This window comes from Manis pentadactyla, chromosome 1 (assembly GCF_030020395.1).
Source record: "Manis pentadactyla isolate mManPen7 chromosome 1, mManPen7.hap1, whole genome shotgun sequence".
Lineage (NCBI taxonomy): Eukaryota > Metazoa > Chordata > Mammalia > Pholidota > Manidae > Manis > Manis pentadactyla.
Genome location: NC_080019.1, coordinates 42,853,119 through 42,867,715, shown reverse-complemented (window position 1 = coordinate 42,867,715; position 14,597 = coordinate 42,853,119). Strand labels below are relative to the sequence as shown.

At 41.2% G+C, this 14,597-nt stretch overlaps 1 protein-coding gene across 2 annotated transcripts; it reads left to right on the top strand.

Annotated features, from left to right (window-relative positions):
• The first annotated feature begins 3,576 nt into the window (after positions 1-3,576).
• On the top strand, positions 3,577-14,381 carry ZNF502 (zinc finger protein 502). Of its 2 annotated transcripts, none has more exons than XM_036883906.2 (3): positions 3,577-3,673; positions 9,310-9,423; positions 9,948-14,381. In XM_036883906.2, exons 2-3 carry the CDS (start codon positions 9,369-9,371, stop codon positions 11,519-11,521), a joined length of 1,629 nt encoding a protein of 542 aa, XP_036739801.2. In that variant the 5' UTR covers positions 3,577-3,673; positions 9,310-9,368; the 3' UTR covers positions 11,522-14,381. The 2 variants fall into 2 exon arrangements, with proteins under 2 accessions (XP_036739801.2, XP_057353172.1); XM_057497189.1 differs by lacking the exon at positions 3,577-3,673 and adding an exon at positions 3,685-3,868.
• The last annotated feature ends 216 nt before the right edge of the window (positions 14,382-14,597 follow it).

Below are 14,597 nucleotides of genomic sequence, written 5' to 3'. Positions count from 1 at the left end.
AGCCAAGTATTAATTATTTTCTTAATCTGGCTACTTCTTGTAAAAATAAAGGTGATTTTACAGAAAAGTATTGTTTCAATAATGCAGTCTTATCTACATTAAATCCTAATACTAGTCATTGAGATGTAAACTCGATCCAGAATTCCAGTTCCCCATAATGGCCCAGCTAATACACCTACTGGGCCCCTTATTAACAGTTTGTGGTTTACTCTTAGTTGCCCCTTGTGTCCTCAGGTTCCTCCAACAGCGGCTAACCCAGATAACCCGGGTCGCCACCAACCAGATGTTACTTCACTGTTATGCACCTCTTCCCACTGAACCCCCTCCTTTGGCCTAATACCAGCCTCAAACCCCTACAACGCCCCTTGTCAGCCAGAAGTAGCCAAATCGAGTCATCACCCATTATAACCAAAAGGCTGGAATGTTAGGTTGGAGGAAGTAAAAACAAGGACATGCAAACAGAACAGAGATGCCATAGGGGGAGAACAGACCAGACCCCAAAGTCCATGCCTTATATGGAAAGGGGACAGCTCTTCCTGAATTCCATCCTTCTGATGTGCCAACTAAGACCCGGATGTCAGCCTCCTCCCTCTTGGAAGGAAAAAATGTTTCTAGTTGTCTATTATGTCACCTTTAGCCAATCATACCTCTCCACGCCCCCTAGGATAGCTTGCCCACTCCTCCCCCTCCTAATCCCTTATAAGCCCCCACCTCCCTGACCGGGTGTGACTTCCCTGGCCTGTGTTTCAGACCATGGAACATCACCCAGGAGTGGCATTCAAATAAACTACCTGGCCCTTTGTTGCCTCTCTTTGCCTGCTTATTTCAGCTAAAATTTATCTTACAGAAGTAACTTTTATTTCTGCAGAGTGTGCACTTTAACCTGGGGAATAAAGCTGCTGTCCCAGCAGTTTTCTCTCTCACATATAAACAATGTACATCTATGTGGAGTGACTACTTCGTATAGCTTGTTGGAACATAAACAACTGCCACCTATCATATCTCCTGTGACTATGGAGTTTTTGAATTTGAAACTCTCCCTCTTATGTTGTTGGTGTTCCTCAAAAATTTCATGATTTTTAGTGATCTATTTATAGAGATTTGTTAACCTTAAAAAAAAACTGTCAGTTATTTTACCAGCCAAAAATAGCTTTATTTGGTATCAGAGAATTGCAATTCAGGACATGCATGCTGAGGTAAGGTCCAACAAACAAAGGAGAGGAATATGATTTTAAGGAGAGGCAGGAGGAAGTTTGGAGGGTTTTTTTTTCAACAAAATTCCACTGGAGAAAAGCAATTTCAGGAAAATGGTGATTTCTCATCTGCTGAGTTGCTGGGATAGCAGATTTTTTGTAGGGGATACAGTGTATATCTTTCCCAACTGGGGCCTGTAACTGATGATCCCTTCCTGTTGAAGATTCTTCTGTTGGGGTCTGTAACTGACAATTCTTCCTGTAACTGAGGTTCAGTGGTACTATCTCCCCCTTCCAGGCTCCCAACTCCACTTCAAGTGAGGTTTCCTCTTACTCATTTTCAGAGACTCTAGATGGATCAGTATCACTAATGAGAGCAGAGTTCCTCAGCTCAAGAAAGAGTTCTGATTCTGGTGGTTGAGTCAGTCATTCACCAAATATCTACTGAGTGCCCATTATATGCCAGCCACCTTTTTAGAAGTGATGATAAAGTGTGAATAAGAGAGAGGACCCTGCCTTCATAAAGCTTCCATCCTGCTGAGGGAGACAGCAGTTGTACAGGTGGAGATGAGTAGATAACATGCCAGCTATCTGTCCTTTCGGATGTGCTGATAGCTTGTTTTCTGGATTTAATCTAAGACATTTGCACTTTTCAGTTTCTCAGAAATGGAAATAATATGAACTTTACTCTTGTATCTGATTAATGGATTCAATGAATATTTATTGAATACCTTCTCTGCCAGACACTGTGCTATACACTGAGATATAATGGGAAATATCTCCATGTAACTGGGTAGAGTTGTATAGAGATTAATTGGGTCCTTTATTGTTGCCCTTGGGTAAAATGTTGCCTGTGTTTATCTCCATAATAATGGATGAAAGTGAACACGTGTGTGCGTTTAGGAGGCTGCTGAATAGGAGTCCGGCTAGAGCTGAATTACTCATAAAGGGTGATAATGGAGCATAAGGATCGGTGAAGGCAACAGCCAAGATCGTCAAGTAAGAATTGGTACTGGGTGTTGAAGAACTAGTAAGAGTTGAATGGCCAAGGTGGGGAAGAGTAGAAAGGAGGGAGAATATGCCGGAGGGCAAATCCTGGAAAAGGGGATGAGGATCAGGAACATCCAAGAGATTGTTACTGAAAACCGGTCTGTGTCACCGAAGTCAAATCACAAAATACAATGACAAGGTTTTGAGGAAAGGAAAAGAATAGTTTATTAATTTGCTAGCAAATGAGGAAGTGGCAGGCTCATGTCTTAAAGAACCACTGTCTCTTGTCTTCTCCCCAAACCTCCAACAATACACACAAGCACAAGCAGTTACGGCCTTTTAAAGGGGAACTCATGGGAGACAGGCTGTGGTGTTCACAGACACATCAAGTAAATACTTGCAAGGATCTAAGCAGACATTCTTGCACCGATTGAACTGCTTTTTGTTTTTCTTATCAGTTCCCACTCAGTACCCTGGAATAGGATGGCATGGGTTCTGCAACATCAGATTTCTGTGTTATTAGCTGACCCTGAGACTTAGAAAATAGGGAAAACAAAGAGAAACTGCCACCTGCTAGTGCTTTAAGGCAAATTCTGTTGTGCTAAGACCCTCACCTCTTAAGATCCAATCAGCACCGATCAGATGGTCACCCACCCCTTAAGATCCAATCAACGATGCAGAACACACTCTACCCCTACTCCTTAAGAACGTGCTTACTCGCCCACGAGCTGCTGCTCCCTCTGTCTGGGGGCAGCGATTTTCTCTTTCAGATAATAAAGTCTCCTGCGTGGGCCTGAGTCTACAGAGTCGCTCTGGGGTAAAGGAGGGTCGCGAGATACCCTTTTAGTGCTTACAGAGTTTTGGGGGCTACTTGAGTTCATTTTCACGTTAATGTTAGCATTAAATTTTAAGCCCGGAGATTTAATTCAGTTTTCCTCTGTTATAAGATTTCAAGAGGCCAGTGAGAATTCAGTTATGTTATTGGAGAATGTGTATGATGGCAGAATAAGAAATATTGCTGGTTGAGGTCAGTGTCTAGGGGCCTAGACTGGTAATCTGCTCATTCTTCTAACAAAATAGTGGATCATTCAGGGTTCTTAATCGGGCTATTTTTAGCCGATGGGCTGTGCCACTCCCTTGCCTAGGTGGCCCGTTCTGACGCCTACCCCGCACTCTTTCTGACCTTAATGTTCCCATCTATAGTTTTCTTGTGTGCTGGCCAGGGCACCGCTTCACGGGGCGCCAGGAACGCCTGCGGGTCTGGGAAAGAACCGGGCCGTGAAGACCCCGCTTCCCCCCGCCCCCCGGCAATGGCTCCTCCCGCTTCCGGGAGAAGCAGCGGCCGGAGGTGCGCGTGGAGGGCGTCTCGCGGCTGGTGACGCACTGCCGGCCGCGCCGCTGCCCTTCCGGCCGGCTGGGTCGCTTGTGCGCGGGCTTCCGTGCGCCCGTGGGACCGTGGTCGCCGCCCCGTGGGAGTCCGCGACCTCAGGGTGAGCGGGCGGGCCTCGGCCGGGGCGGCGGGCCGGGGGCTGATGGGAAGCCTGCCCCGGAGCTGTGGGTGACCGGCCCGGCGCAGCCGCGGCCCCGGCTCGGCACCCAGCAGGGCCCGGCCCGAGGCGCGGTGCCGAACGGGCGCTGAGAAGCCGGTCGAGTAAATAAACGCATGAGTGATGATTGAGAGATGCGTAAGTGATCACGAACTAGGTTTTCGGAAACGAAACCCCGGGGTTCAGAGTTCTCGGTCTGGACGTCAGCCACTTAGCCCAGTCAGTCCTGCAGCTCAGAATCTTTTTAAGGGAGCGTCTTCATAGAAGGCAAATACAGAAAAGCGCACTGGATGGGGAGTCCCCAAGACCTGAGCAGTGATTCTTGAGGATGCAGAGGCTGTTTAGTGATCTCTAAAGATCGACTGTCCAGTAGTCCCTGCCTTCCTTTCTTTTTTCCCCGTTTACTTATTAATTGTAATTGGTGTACGATCGACATAATACTATGACAGTGTTAGGTGTACCAGCCTTCCTTTACAAGGCTCAGTTCACAGCATGTACGTGTTGGAACATACACAAACGTTAATGTCTCCCCAGATTTTCTTACTATGCATTGTTTGTCAAATATTACAGAGAATTCAGGGGCTACAGAATGAAGTTAGAGCCTGACAAATGGGAAGATGCTTTCTATTTTAAACTCTATTTAACACTTAACAGGGATCTTGCTCTGTTGGAAGCAAAGCAGTTGTGCTAATTTACCCTTCACAACAGCGTATTGTCTAGTTTTTAATGAGGAAACTGAGGTGTGGAGACAAAGCCAGTGTACCGCTGCAGCTTGGACGAGTATGTTACTTTTGGCCAACGTGTAATCCAAGAAGGGCTTCAGAGAGGGCTACGTTTGAGAGTGGTCTTATTGAAGGAATTGTGATTTCAAATTCTTGAACCCCCCCACCTGGCTTGCCCAGGATCCTTCAGCTAATCACTGAGGGGTAAGGAGGTGGCAGCAGGGAGAAAGTTTATGAGGTATGAGGAGGAAGCCTATTGCTTGTAACAACTGTAAAGCTATTGAAAGCTTCTTTGCCTTCACCTTTCACCATAATACGCATCTCCCCCCAGATCTGGATTCAGACAGATCCTTCGGCATCTTAAAATCACTAACAATCAGATTATTCCACACTGGGTATTTGTGGAAGCACCTGTGAATCCCTTCTAGGCAACTTACAGACCAGTGTCTCAGCAAACCGTGTCCCATGGGCCAAATGGTCTACCACCTGTTTTTGTGAAAAAAAGTTTTATTGAAACACAGCCAAGTTCATTCTTTTACATACTGTCTAGTTCTGTTTCCAAAATACAAAGGCATAGTTGAATAGTTGTGACAGAAAGACCATATAGCCTGGTTACTTACTTGCTATCCCTTCACGGAAAAATATTTGCAGTTTGATATAAACAGACTGCTGACAGCTCAGATGATCTACAGTTGAAGGACGGTGATCGGTGATTGTCACTAAGATGTCTTTTCTTTTCCGTAGTTGTTAAGTACCAAACATAATAATAACACCTAACCCCTGCTGAGTGCATACCATGTGGCAGATATCTTTATAGATGCTTTACATCAATTAGGTCAAGGGTTAAAGCTGGAAGGACTCATGGATATTATCTAATTTGTCACCTTTTTCAGTTAAAAGCCTGTCTGGTAGTTGTACTCACATGGGCTGTGACAGCAGTTCCTGACTTCCAGTTGAATCCGCTTTTATCTTACTCTGAATGGGAGGCCAATACTGTATCCACTGGATCTGGCATTTTTTTGTTTCTGTCTTGTGGGGTGTTGAAACCTGTGAATGCAATGTCATTTTTAAAAGAACTGTTTCTCTGACCATGAAACAAAAATGTGTATTGTAGAGAAAGTGAAATTTATAGAAAAGTATAAAGGACAAATTTACTTAAATGACCTAGAGATCAGTGTGTTAACATTTTGGTGGGTTTTCTTTTATCCTCTTGTGTGTTGTATATATGTCTGTGTATATACTGAATGCTCACCTAGTGCTGGTACATGTGTGCATATTTTCTTGTGTTCATGCTTTGTGTCCTTCTGTTTTTAACAGACTGTACTTTCTCATGAATATTCTCTGAAGACATGATTTTTAATAGTTTCGAAATCTGTCATATTGATATACCATCAGTTTATTCGCCTGTTTTACAGTTATAGTAACAGTGTTGTCTTAGGACATAAATCTGTGTTTTTTTTACTTTTTGTCTGTAATTACAGAAGTTATTTATTCCTACAGGAAAATTTTCAGACATTACAAAAGGACAGGCCTTAGGTCAAAAGCTTACCATAATCTTCCTCAGAGATGCTCACGATGAACAATTTCATACGTATTCTTAGAAATTTAAATTAGTTTTTAAAAACAAAGCAAAATACAGATGATAACAGGGAATTTGAGAACTAGAGGGGAAAAATCATTCATAATACACCAGATCACCATAGTGATTGATGATTTTTCTTCTTGCTCTTAATACATATTTTAACATACATATATGATGTTAAGTTGTATTTGAAACTTTAATATCCTGCATTTTTCTATTTACATATAGAATAAGTACTTTTACAGATTGTCACATATTTTCATTTTTAATTACATTGACATCTTTGTAATTTCCTCCAGCTGGAAGCATCAATTTGCTAAGCCTTAATGTCAGTCAATAGAAAAACTGTGTTTCCTAACATTGTAGAGATTTTTTTTTCAGGTAACAAAAGAATTCATTCTTTTCCTCTCTGGGAAGTTACTTTTCTATGAGAAAGTTCTAATAGAATTACTAAATCAAAGAAAATAGGCATTTTTATGACATACTGATGACTTTGAGAATCTTCTGAGGTATGTTGCAGGTGTTGTGTGTATAATAGAGTATTTTCTTCTGAGATCCTATACTCACAAAATGGTGATCCCAGCATTCCAACCACAACTCATCCTACAACTTTAAGACCTGATATGTATTGCCAAATTAGCTCTAGAAGGCTGGTACCAGTTTACATTCCCACTGGTGGTGTGTGAGAAGCTCTTTCCCTGCACCTGTGCCAGGCTTGAGTTTTAGAATTAAAAGGGAAGTTTTCTGTTTGATATAAAAATTGATTTTCATTCTTTCAGTTTCCATTTTTTGATTGCCACCAAGGTGGAACTTTGTTTTGCTCTTTACTGGCCTTTTGTAATTCTTGCTGTATTTGTTGTACTTGCCATTTTTCTCATAGTTCATCTTTTTTTCCTTATTCATTAATAAGAAATCTTTTTTCTATCTACTCCTTGATGTATAAATCAAAAATACTTTTCCTATATTGTCTTTTAATTTGATTTGTATTTTGGGTCAAGAGACTATTGCTTTTCTGTGGCCAGATGTATCCGGTTTCGTCCTTTGTAGATTGTGCTTCTTTGTATAATGCTTAGAAAAGTCTATGTTAACCCTGAATATCAATCTTTTGTCCATATTTTATTTTGTGGATTTATTTTTTAAATTTAACCTTGTAATCAGTTTAGATTTATTTTGGTGTGTGGTGTTAGGTAGTACTCTCACTATGTTTTCTCCAGGTAGTTAACAGTTCCAACATAATTTATGAATAACCAATTTTTTATGATTAGAAATGCCAATTTTGTCATATATTAAATTTCTTTTATGTATTTCTCTTAGGAGATTGGAAATCTCTAAAATAAAAATCCCAAGTTAAACTTCCTTTTAAATGTGCAGACTCACTGTTGAGGTTTTCCTAGCCACACCCCTTTGGTGATTTTATCTGTTACTCCCAAGATTTCAATTATTCTCTTTATGACAAAAAATTAAATAAAAGTTTTCAGTCCATACCTTTGTCTCTATTCCAGATATGTATGCATACTTTCTATTTGGATATTTCTAAACTAATTGTCTCTTCTCCCTCCCCAAACCAGTGTTCCCACTCTCACTACAGGTGACTGTCATCACTTCAGCCAAAAACTGGCAAATAACCCTTGATGGCTCCCTCTCCCGCACACTTCCCCTGCAGTGTTCATCTAGTCCTGTGGATTCTGTCTCAAAGTAGTCCAATCCCCTTCCTGGACTGCTGGAACAACCTCCCAAGGTGGTCTTCTAGCCTTCACTTGCCTTCCTATCTTCCACCCTTTAAATGAAATTTTTCTCCTCTCTCTAGGCAGAAGGATTTTTTTTTTAAACAGCAGATCTCATCATGTCATGCCTCTTTTCAAACTTTTTCAAATCCCTCTTAATGGCTTTCTGCTCACTTTTGGGTAAATTTCCTAAGGTGATTTTCAGGGCTGTATTTGGTCTGGCCCTTCTCTGCTTCAGGCTTCATGTGTTATTTCTGGTGCTTAATAGTCCTACTGGATCTCTTTCATTCTTCCAAAGTACTGAGCTTGATTCCTTTCATATATTCTGTTTCTTCTCTTTCTTTCTCTCCGGTATAGCCTTTTCTCTCTTCACTTGTCTAATTTCTGTTTATCTCTTCTTCAGGGAGGTTATCTTTTCCAGATGGGATTTGGTCTCTATTGCTCATTTTTTAGCACCATATATTTCCACTTTTATAACACCCATATTTGTAACTACTAGTTAATGTCTTTGTTCAGCTGTGATGTAAGCTCTGGGTAGGTCGGGACATGTCTGACTTTTCCCATTGTCTAGGTCTGATTATACCCACTTCCCGCTCTACTTCATGAGTCTTTGTAGGATTGCATGGTGGGCCCCTTTATGCCCCTCCAGTGAGAAAGGATCAAGAAGTCCCAGATAGGATCCTCTTAAACTTTTAAAACTCAACACAGAGAGGCACAGACCTTGAGAAGCCCACAGGACCAGCCTTATGTACTGTAGCAAACTCATCGTATTTCATGAATTCTGCACTCTTGATTATGGTAAAACCATCTCTCTGGTTTCCTTTTTCCTTGAAAAGGTGATGCCAATATTCTACTTCTTCAGGATTACGTGGAGAGACATTTTGGATGAGCAGTTGTGTTTGTGACATTCCAAACACCGGAAACTCTGTACTATGTTTTGCAACTCTTTTTTAAGTCAAAAGTATTTCACAATTTCTTTTTTTTTTTTTAAAGCCTATACTTTTATATTGAGCTGTGCCTGAAGAAAAACTGTTTAATTAATATGACATCTACAAGAAAGGACAGTCTTTAACTTGTATCAAATAGAGAGTTACTTAACTATTATCCAGCTCCTTGGCAAAAGGTAGAGGTGGGTGGATCAGATTTCATGCATTAGCCTTTCTATGAGGCCATTTTCTCATATAACTTTTGATTATATTAATTGACTTTTCATACAGCTTTTTGTATAATAGAGTACACTAATGACATGAATATTCCTGTCCACTTAGTAGTCATCTTTATCATTATAAATAGCATTCTGATATATTCATTAAGCAGTTGAGTGTTTGCTGATGTCTTCTATCTGGCTGTCACTTGGAGAGTGGACAAATGGAGTTTGTGAACCTAGAAGGTTGGAAGCCAACTCTGATTCTTGCTGTTGCAGCCACATTGCTTTCCTGACAGGTTTTGTGTGAACTGTTAGATAATATCCATAGACAATAGCTCTTTCTCATTTTTCTTTTTACTGGGACAGTGATATCCTCTCCCCCACCTTTTTTCCCCTATGAGCAGGGCTCCCAGTTTTCCAGCCCTGAAGTGTTTTCCGATCAAGGCAAAGAGAAGATTTGTGGATGCTGACTATGCAAGGAGCTGAAGAGAGAGAGCTTGGAAGAAAGATTTGTCCAGGTGAGTGAGCAAGGGAAAAGCAGTGAGAGAAACAGCAGGGCTTTGGGAATTTTATGAGTGAAACTGAATGAGCTCAGGAGATAAAATTATCCTCTCTTTGGGGATGTTGAGCACAGATGTGGGTGGCATCTGTTGGGGCAAGTTTTTCCCCAGTACTCATTTTATCTCATTTCCAGTATTTGCCCTTTTACATCCTCCCACTATCCACTCTTTGAATATAAACCATCAGTGTTTCTTGTCTTGCCCTATTATTGTTTGTTTTCCCTTTATCTCTATTATTTCTGGTTCTCTCACTCCATGGGTATCTGTAGCTGCCTGTTTCCTGGGGTTCCTTTTTAATGGTTATGACCTTACCCAATATAAATCTCTTCCACCACTTGCAACTCTGAACTACTTGCCCTACTTCTTTTATCGTCCCTTACTTACAGGCTATTACTGAGATCTGTCAAAATTAGGTCCCTATAACTTGAGGGGTTCCTACTCTGCCTTGTCCAAGAAATATTCATGCAGATGGTTTCTTTCAGGTTGGGTGAACAAACCTGCTTCAGAGCAGGATGTCTCTGAAGTTGATTCACCAGGGATAGTAGCAAATATATTGAAAGAAAATAAATACCAGGATTCTACTTTTGGAGAAAAATATGCATGTGAGAGCATGAAGGAAAACCCTCCGGGAGAGGCTCCTGGGTCATGCTTTTTCCAAGAAGGAGGTTTTGGGGGAATAACTTTCATCCACAAGGAAACACCTCCTGAAATGATTAACCAAGAGTATAATTTTGAAAGAAGCTTGCTTTTGACGTCAAGCCTTGTTACACATCTCAGGGTTTCTACAGAAGAGAGCCTACATCAATGGGAGACAAGTAGCATGCACACCAATGAGATTTCAGATCAAAGTAAATGTCCAACTCTCTCTACTCAAAAAAAGTCTTGGAAATGTAATGAATGTGGAAAAACTTTTACTCAGAGCTCATCCCTTACCCAACATCAGAGAACTCATACTGGAGAGAGACCCTATGCATGTGAGGAATGTGGGAAAACCTTTAGTCGTAGCTCATTCCTTGTTCAACATGAAAGAATTCACACTGGAGTGAAACCATATGGATGTGACCAGTGTGGGAAAACATTTCGATGTCAATCATTTCTTACTCAGCATCAGAGAATTCACACTGGAGAGAAACCTTACAAATGTAGTGAATGTGGGCATTCCTTCCACGATCATTCACATCTCACTGAACATCAGAGAATTCACACTGGAGAGAAACCATATAAATGTAATAGATGTGGGAAGGCATTCAATCAGAATGTATACCTCATTCATCACCAGAGAATTCACACTGGTGAGAAACCTTATTTATGCAATGAATGTGGCTCCTCTTTTCACAAACACTCAAATCTTAGACAACATCAGAGAATTCACACTGGGGAAAAAACCCATAAATGCGATGAATGTGGGAAAACTTTCCAAACAAAGGCAAACCTCTCTCAGCATCAGAGAATTCATACTGGGGAGAAACCCTATAAATGTAAGGAATGTGGCAAAGCCTTTTGTCAGAGCCCATCCCTTATTAAACACCAGCGAATCCATACTGGAGAAAAACCCTATATGTGTAAGGAATGTGGCAAAGCTTTTTCTCAGAGCACTCCACTCACTAAGCATCAGAGAATTCATACAGGAGAGAGACCCTACAAATGCAGTGAGTGTGGTAAAGCCTTCATTCAGAGCATTTGCCTTATTCGGCATCAAAGAAGTCACACTGGAGAAAAACCTTATAAATGCAATGAATGTGGAAAGGGCTTTAATCAGAATTCCTGCCTCACTCAGCATATGAGAATTCATACTGGAGAGAAGCCCTACAAATGTAAAGAATGTGGGAAAGCCTTTGCTCATAGCTCATCTCTTACTGAACATCATAGAACTCACACTGGTGAGAAGCTCTACAAATGTAGTGAGTGCAAAAAAACCTTCCGCAAGTACGCACACCTTAGTGAACATTACAGGATTCACACTGGTGAGAAGCCTTATGAATGTGTTGAATGTGGAAAATTCTTCAGACATAGTTCAGTTCTTTTCAGACATCAGAAACTTCACAGTGGTGAATGAATCCAGCATGCAGGCTTTTCTGGGAACACTGATCAGGAGTCTGGCTGGCAGAGGGGGCGGGTAGAATTCCTGGGGAAGGAGAAGGGGGTTTGGCTGTTCTGTCCAGAGGGAGTTTTGACTGTTCTATTCTGGAAATGGAGGTGGAAATTTGAAGAACACAGAGCCTGCTCCAGTGGTCACTTGGAAATACAGGGTAGGAAGGAAGTTCTTGGTTTTCAGATAGATCCTTGCTGTTCACCAGACCTCCCTCCTCTGTGATTCTTTTACCTTGAGGTGCCATTTGTTAAGTTCTCACTTGTTTGTCCCTTACTATGCCCTTGCCCCACCTTCCCAACTTGTCACGTGCATTCATTGGCCAGTAGGCTGAGGAGCTTTTCCAAACATTGTCATAGTGAAAGTGGCAGCGGTTCTAGGGTAGGGCTGAGTAGTCTCCAGATGTCTGAGGCCACTCTGACCATGCTGTTGCAGGGGAGGCTGCTCATCTGTGGAAGTGGCCTCCTAAAGGGGAGATGGAAACAAGAGAAAACAAATCATCCTTATTCATTTATTTAACAAGGGGATATGTGACAATAACTGGGCTGATCTTTGTGTTAGTGAAGAAGGCTTTTGTCAGCATGAGAGAGCTTTTCTGATCCTTTCAAGGAGGATAATGATTTTGGGCTAAGACAGAAATAGGCCAAGAGAAACTTCTCTTGAATGATGCCAGTTTGTGGGAAGAGAGTCACATCTTGGAGGGCCAGGAAGAAGAAAGCCCAACCTCTTTCCCTAAGGAATACTGGCATACCCAGAAGGGAAATATATGCTAAGCTGCTGGTGATAAAGGGCCTCACAGCAGGAAGCCTGCATGTGACTGAGCAAGCCACCTACATATCCCTGCCCTAGACTGAAGTGTACACATGCTTCATAAGTTTGGCTGGGCCACTGGTTTTCAGGCACCTGGGGATAAAGACCCACCAGGATTAACTGCCCAAACAACTGTTAATTGATGTTTAAGGGAGGAAAAAAACATTAATGATGAAGGAAGGCAGGAGTTGTCGGGAGTTGGGGGCTGCTGGGCCAGTCCTTAAGAGGGCGTTGGTCTTTATAGCAGGAGGGACATGTTCCATCAGAGTACGTCATTGGTGGCTATTCCCACAGATTGATTAGATGTGAGATTTTTCTTTTTTGGGGGGGATTACCTTACTCTTTGTTATTTACCTTTCCCTGCAAGTTAAGAGTATCAAGGGAAATATTTTTGTGGTATGAATTTGGAGAGTGCTAGAGAGAACTACCTCTTTTGCAAGTCTTGAAAATGAGGATAGCCTAGTTTGCCATTGACTGTGATGATTTTTTATTTTTTGAGAGAAAGGGCATTTCCCCACTCTCTTTTACATTATTAGTTGCTGCCCAGAGATTGAGTTCTGAAAGATTAAGTGAGGATAGCCTTTGACTAATATTTGAAATAGTTTCTATGCTATGAAGCTTAGGCAGTTTTTTTAAAAAATGACTATTAAAAACACCTAAAGTCAGTTTATTCTGGAATGGTTGGTTATTTGGAACTAAGTATTTTTTCCCAGAGCAACTGTCTTGTAAGCAGTGGTTTTAGCTATTAATTACTATTAATGGGATGTGGCAGAAATATCACACTTTTCTGTATCCAGCTGTGAATGTTATGTTCTCAAAATGTGCCACAGGGCAATTCATAATTGAGTAAGTTAATACCTTATGGGAAAAAATAACCATGCAAAAATTTTATATTTTATGCTGATGAAAAAAACAATATATACTACTGAAAAATATCAATCTATTTATGCTTTCTAAATGAAAAAAAAACACCGAAATTCATTACCAGCACATAGTAAGTGTTCATAAATATTTATATGTTGAATTAATATATTTCAATCAACCCTTATCCACCAAAACCTTTAGGAATTTAGTAATCTATAGGTATTTAGAGTAATATCTATACACTACTATCTTTGGAATCTTTAGTGAAGAAAAAAATGGGAAAACCTTAAGAGTAAAAGATTTCTCTGTAGTGCTTGTTAGATTATCTAAAGAATGAACACAACTCTTGAGTCTGTAATCTTCAAACTGAGAGAGTCTCATACTGTCTTCACTTCCTGATGAAAGAAACGGGAAGGAAAGGAGCCCGTCATCCTTCTACTACCCTCGTCCCATATACTCACACTCGCGAATGTTCCCTCTGGGCTTCCTCTCAGATTTCCTCGCCATCTACCTAGTCACTCCAGGTTGGCCCCAAACCTCAGAACTGCCTTCTTCCTCACTCTTCCCTCTTGCTAAGTCTTCATAGCCAATGGACCACTATATCCTATTGACATAGTCTAAGTCTAGAAGCCATCTCCACTGCCCTCACTTTAGTCCAGCTTCCCAGTTTATTTCTAGACTATTTTCCTATTCAGTATTCCAGTTTCTTGCTCCTCTAGGCCATCTCACATTTCTTGTGAGTAGTCTTTGCAAGATGTAATGTTGGCAGCTTTACCTCAGAATAAAGCCCTAATTTCTTAAAAGAGGCATCTGAGACCCTTCGTCTTGTCCATGCCTACATCACCATTCTCAGCTGCCACTCCGTGCCTTGCACATTCTGTTCCATAGCACAAATTGCTGTGTTTCTCCATCATCACTGGACTCTACTTTGGTACCTATTGCTTCAGTTCCCTTTCCTGCTACAGCTTGCCTAGAAAGCTCCTATTTGTCACTTATGAGTGTGCTCAGGCAACATCTTAAAGCTGTCTCTAACCTTTTAAATGTCTCTGACACTTAAAATAATTTATTTTGTACCTTCATCATTTTATTTATCATGTTACATTGTAATGGCTTATTTACAAATCTTTCTCCTCCACTTAACAGCTCCGTCAGAGCAGGGGCTATGTGATATTAATTCATCTTTGTATCCACAGTCTGTGTTCAATAAATATTCATTGGGCTCAACTTGAATATTCAGTCAGATATTTCTCCATGCCACTTTGCAGGTTGTGACTTAGGCTCAGTTACCAGTAGAAAGGTTTGGTGAGTACACGAATGTGTAAAGTGTTTGCCAGGAACAGGAATTCTGAGCCTTTCCCCAAGATAGAGT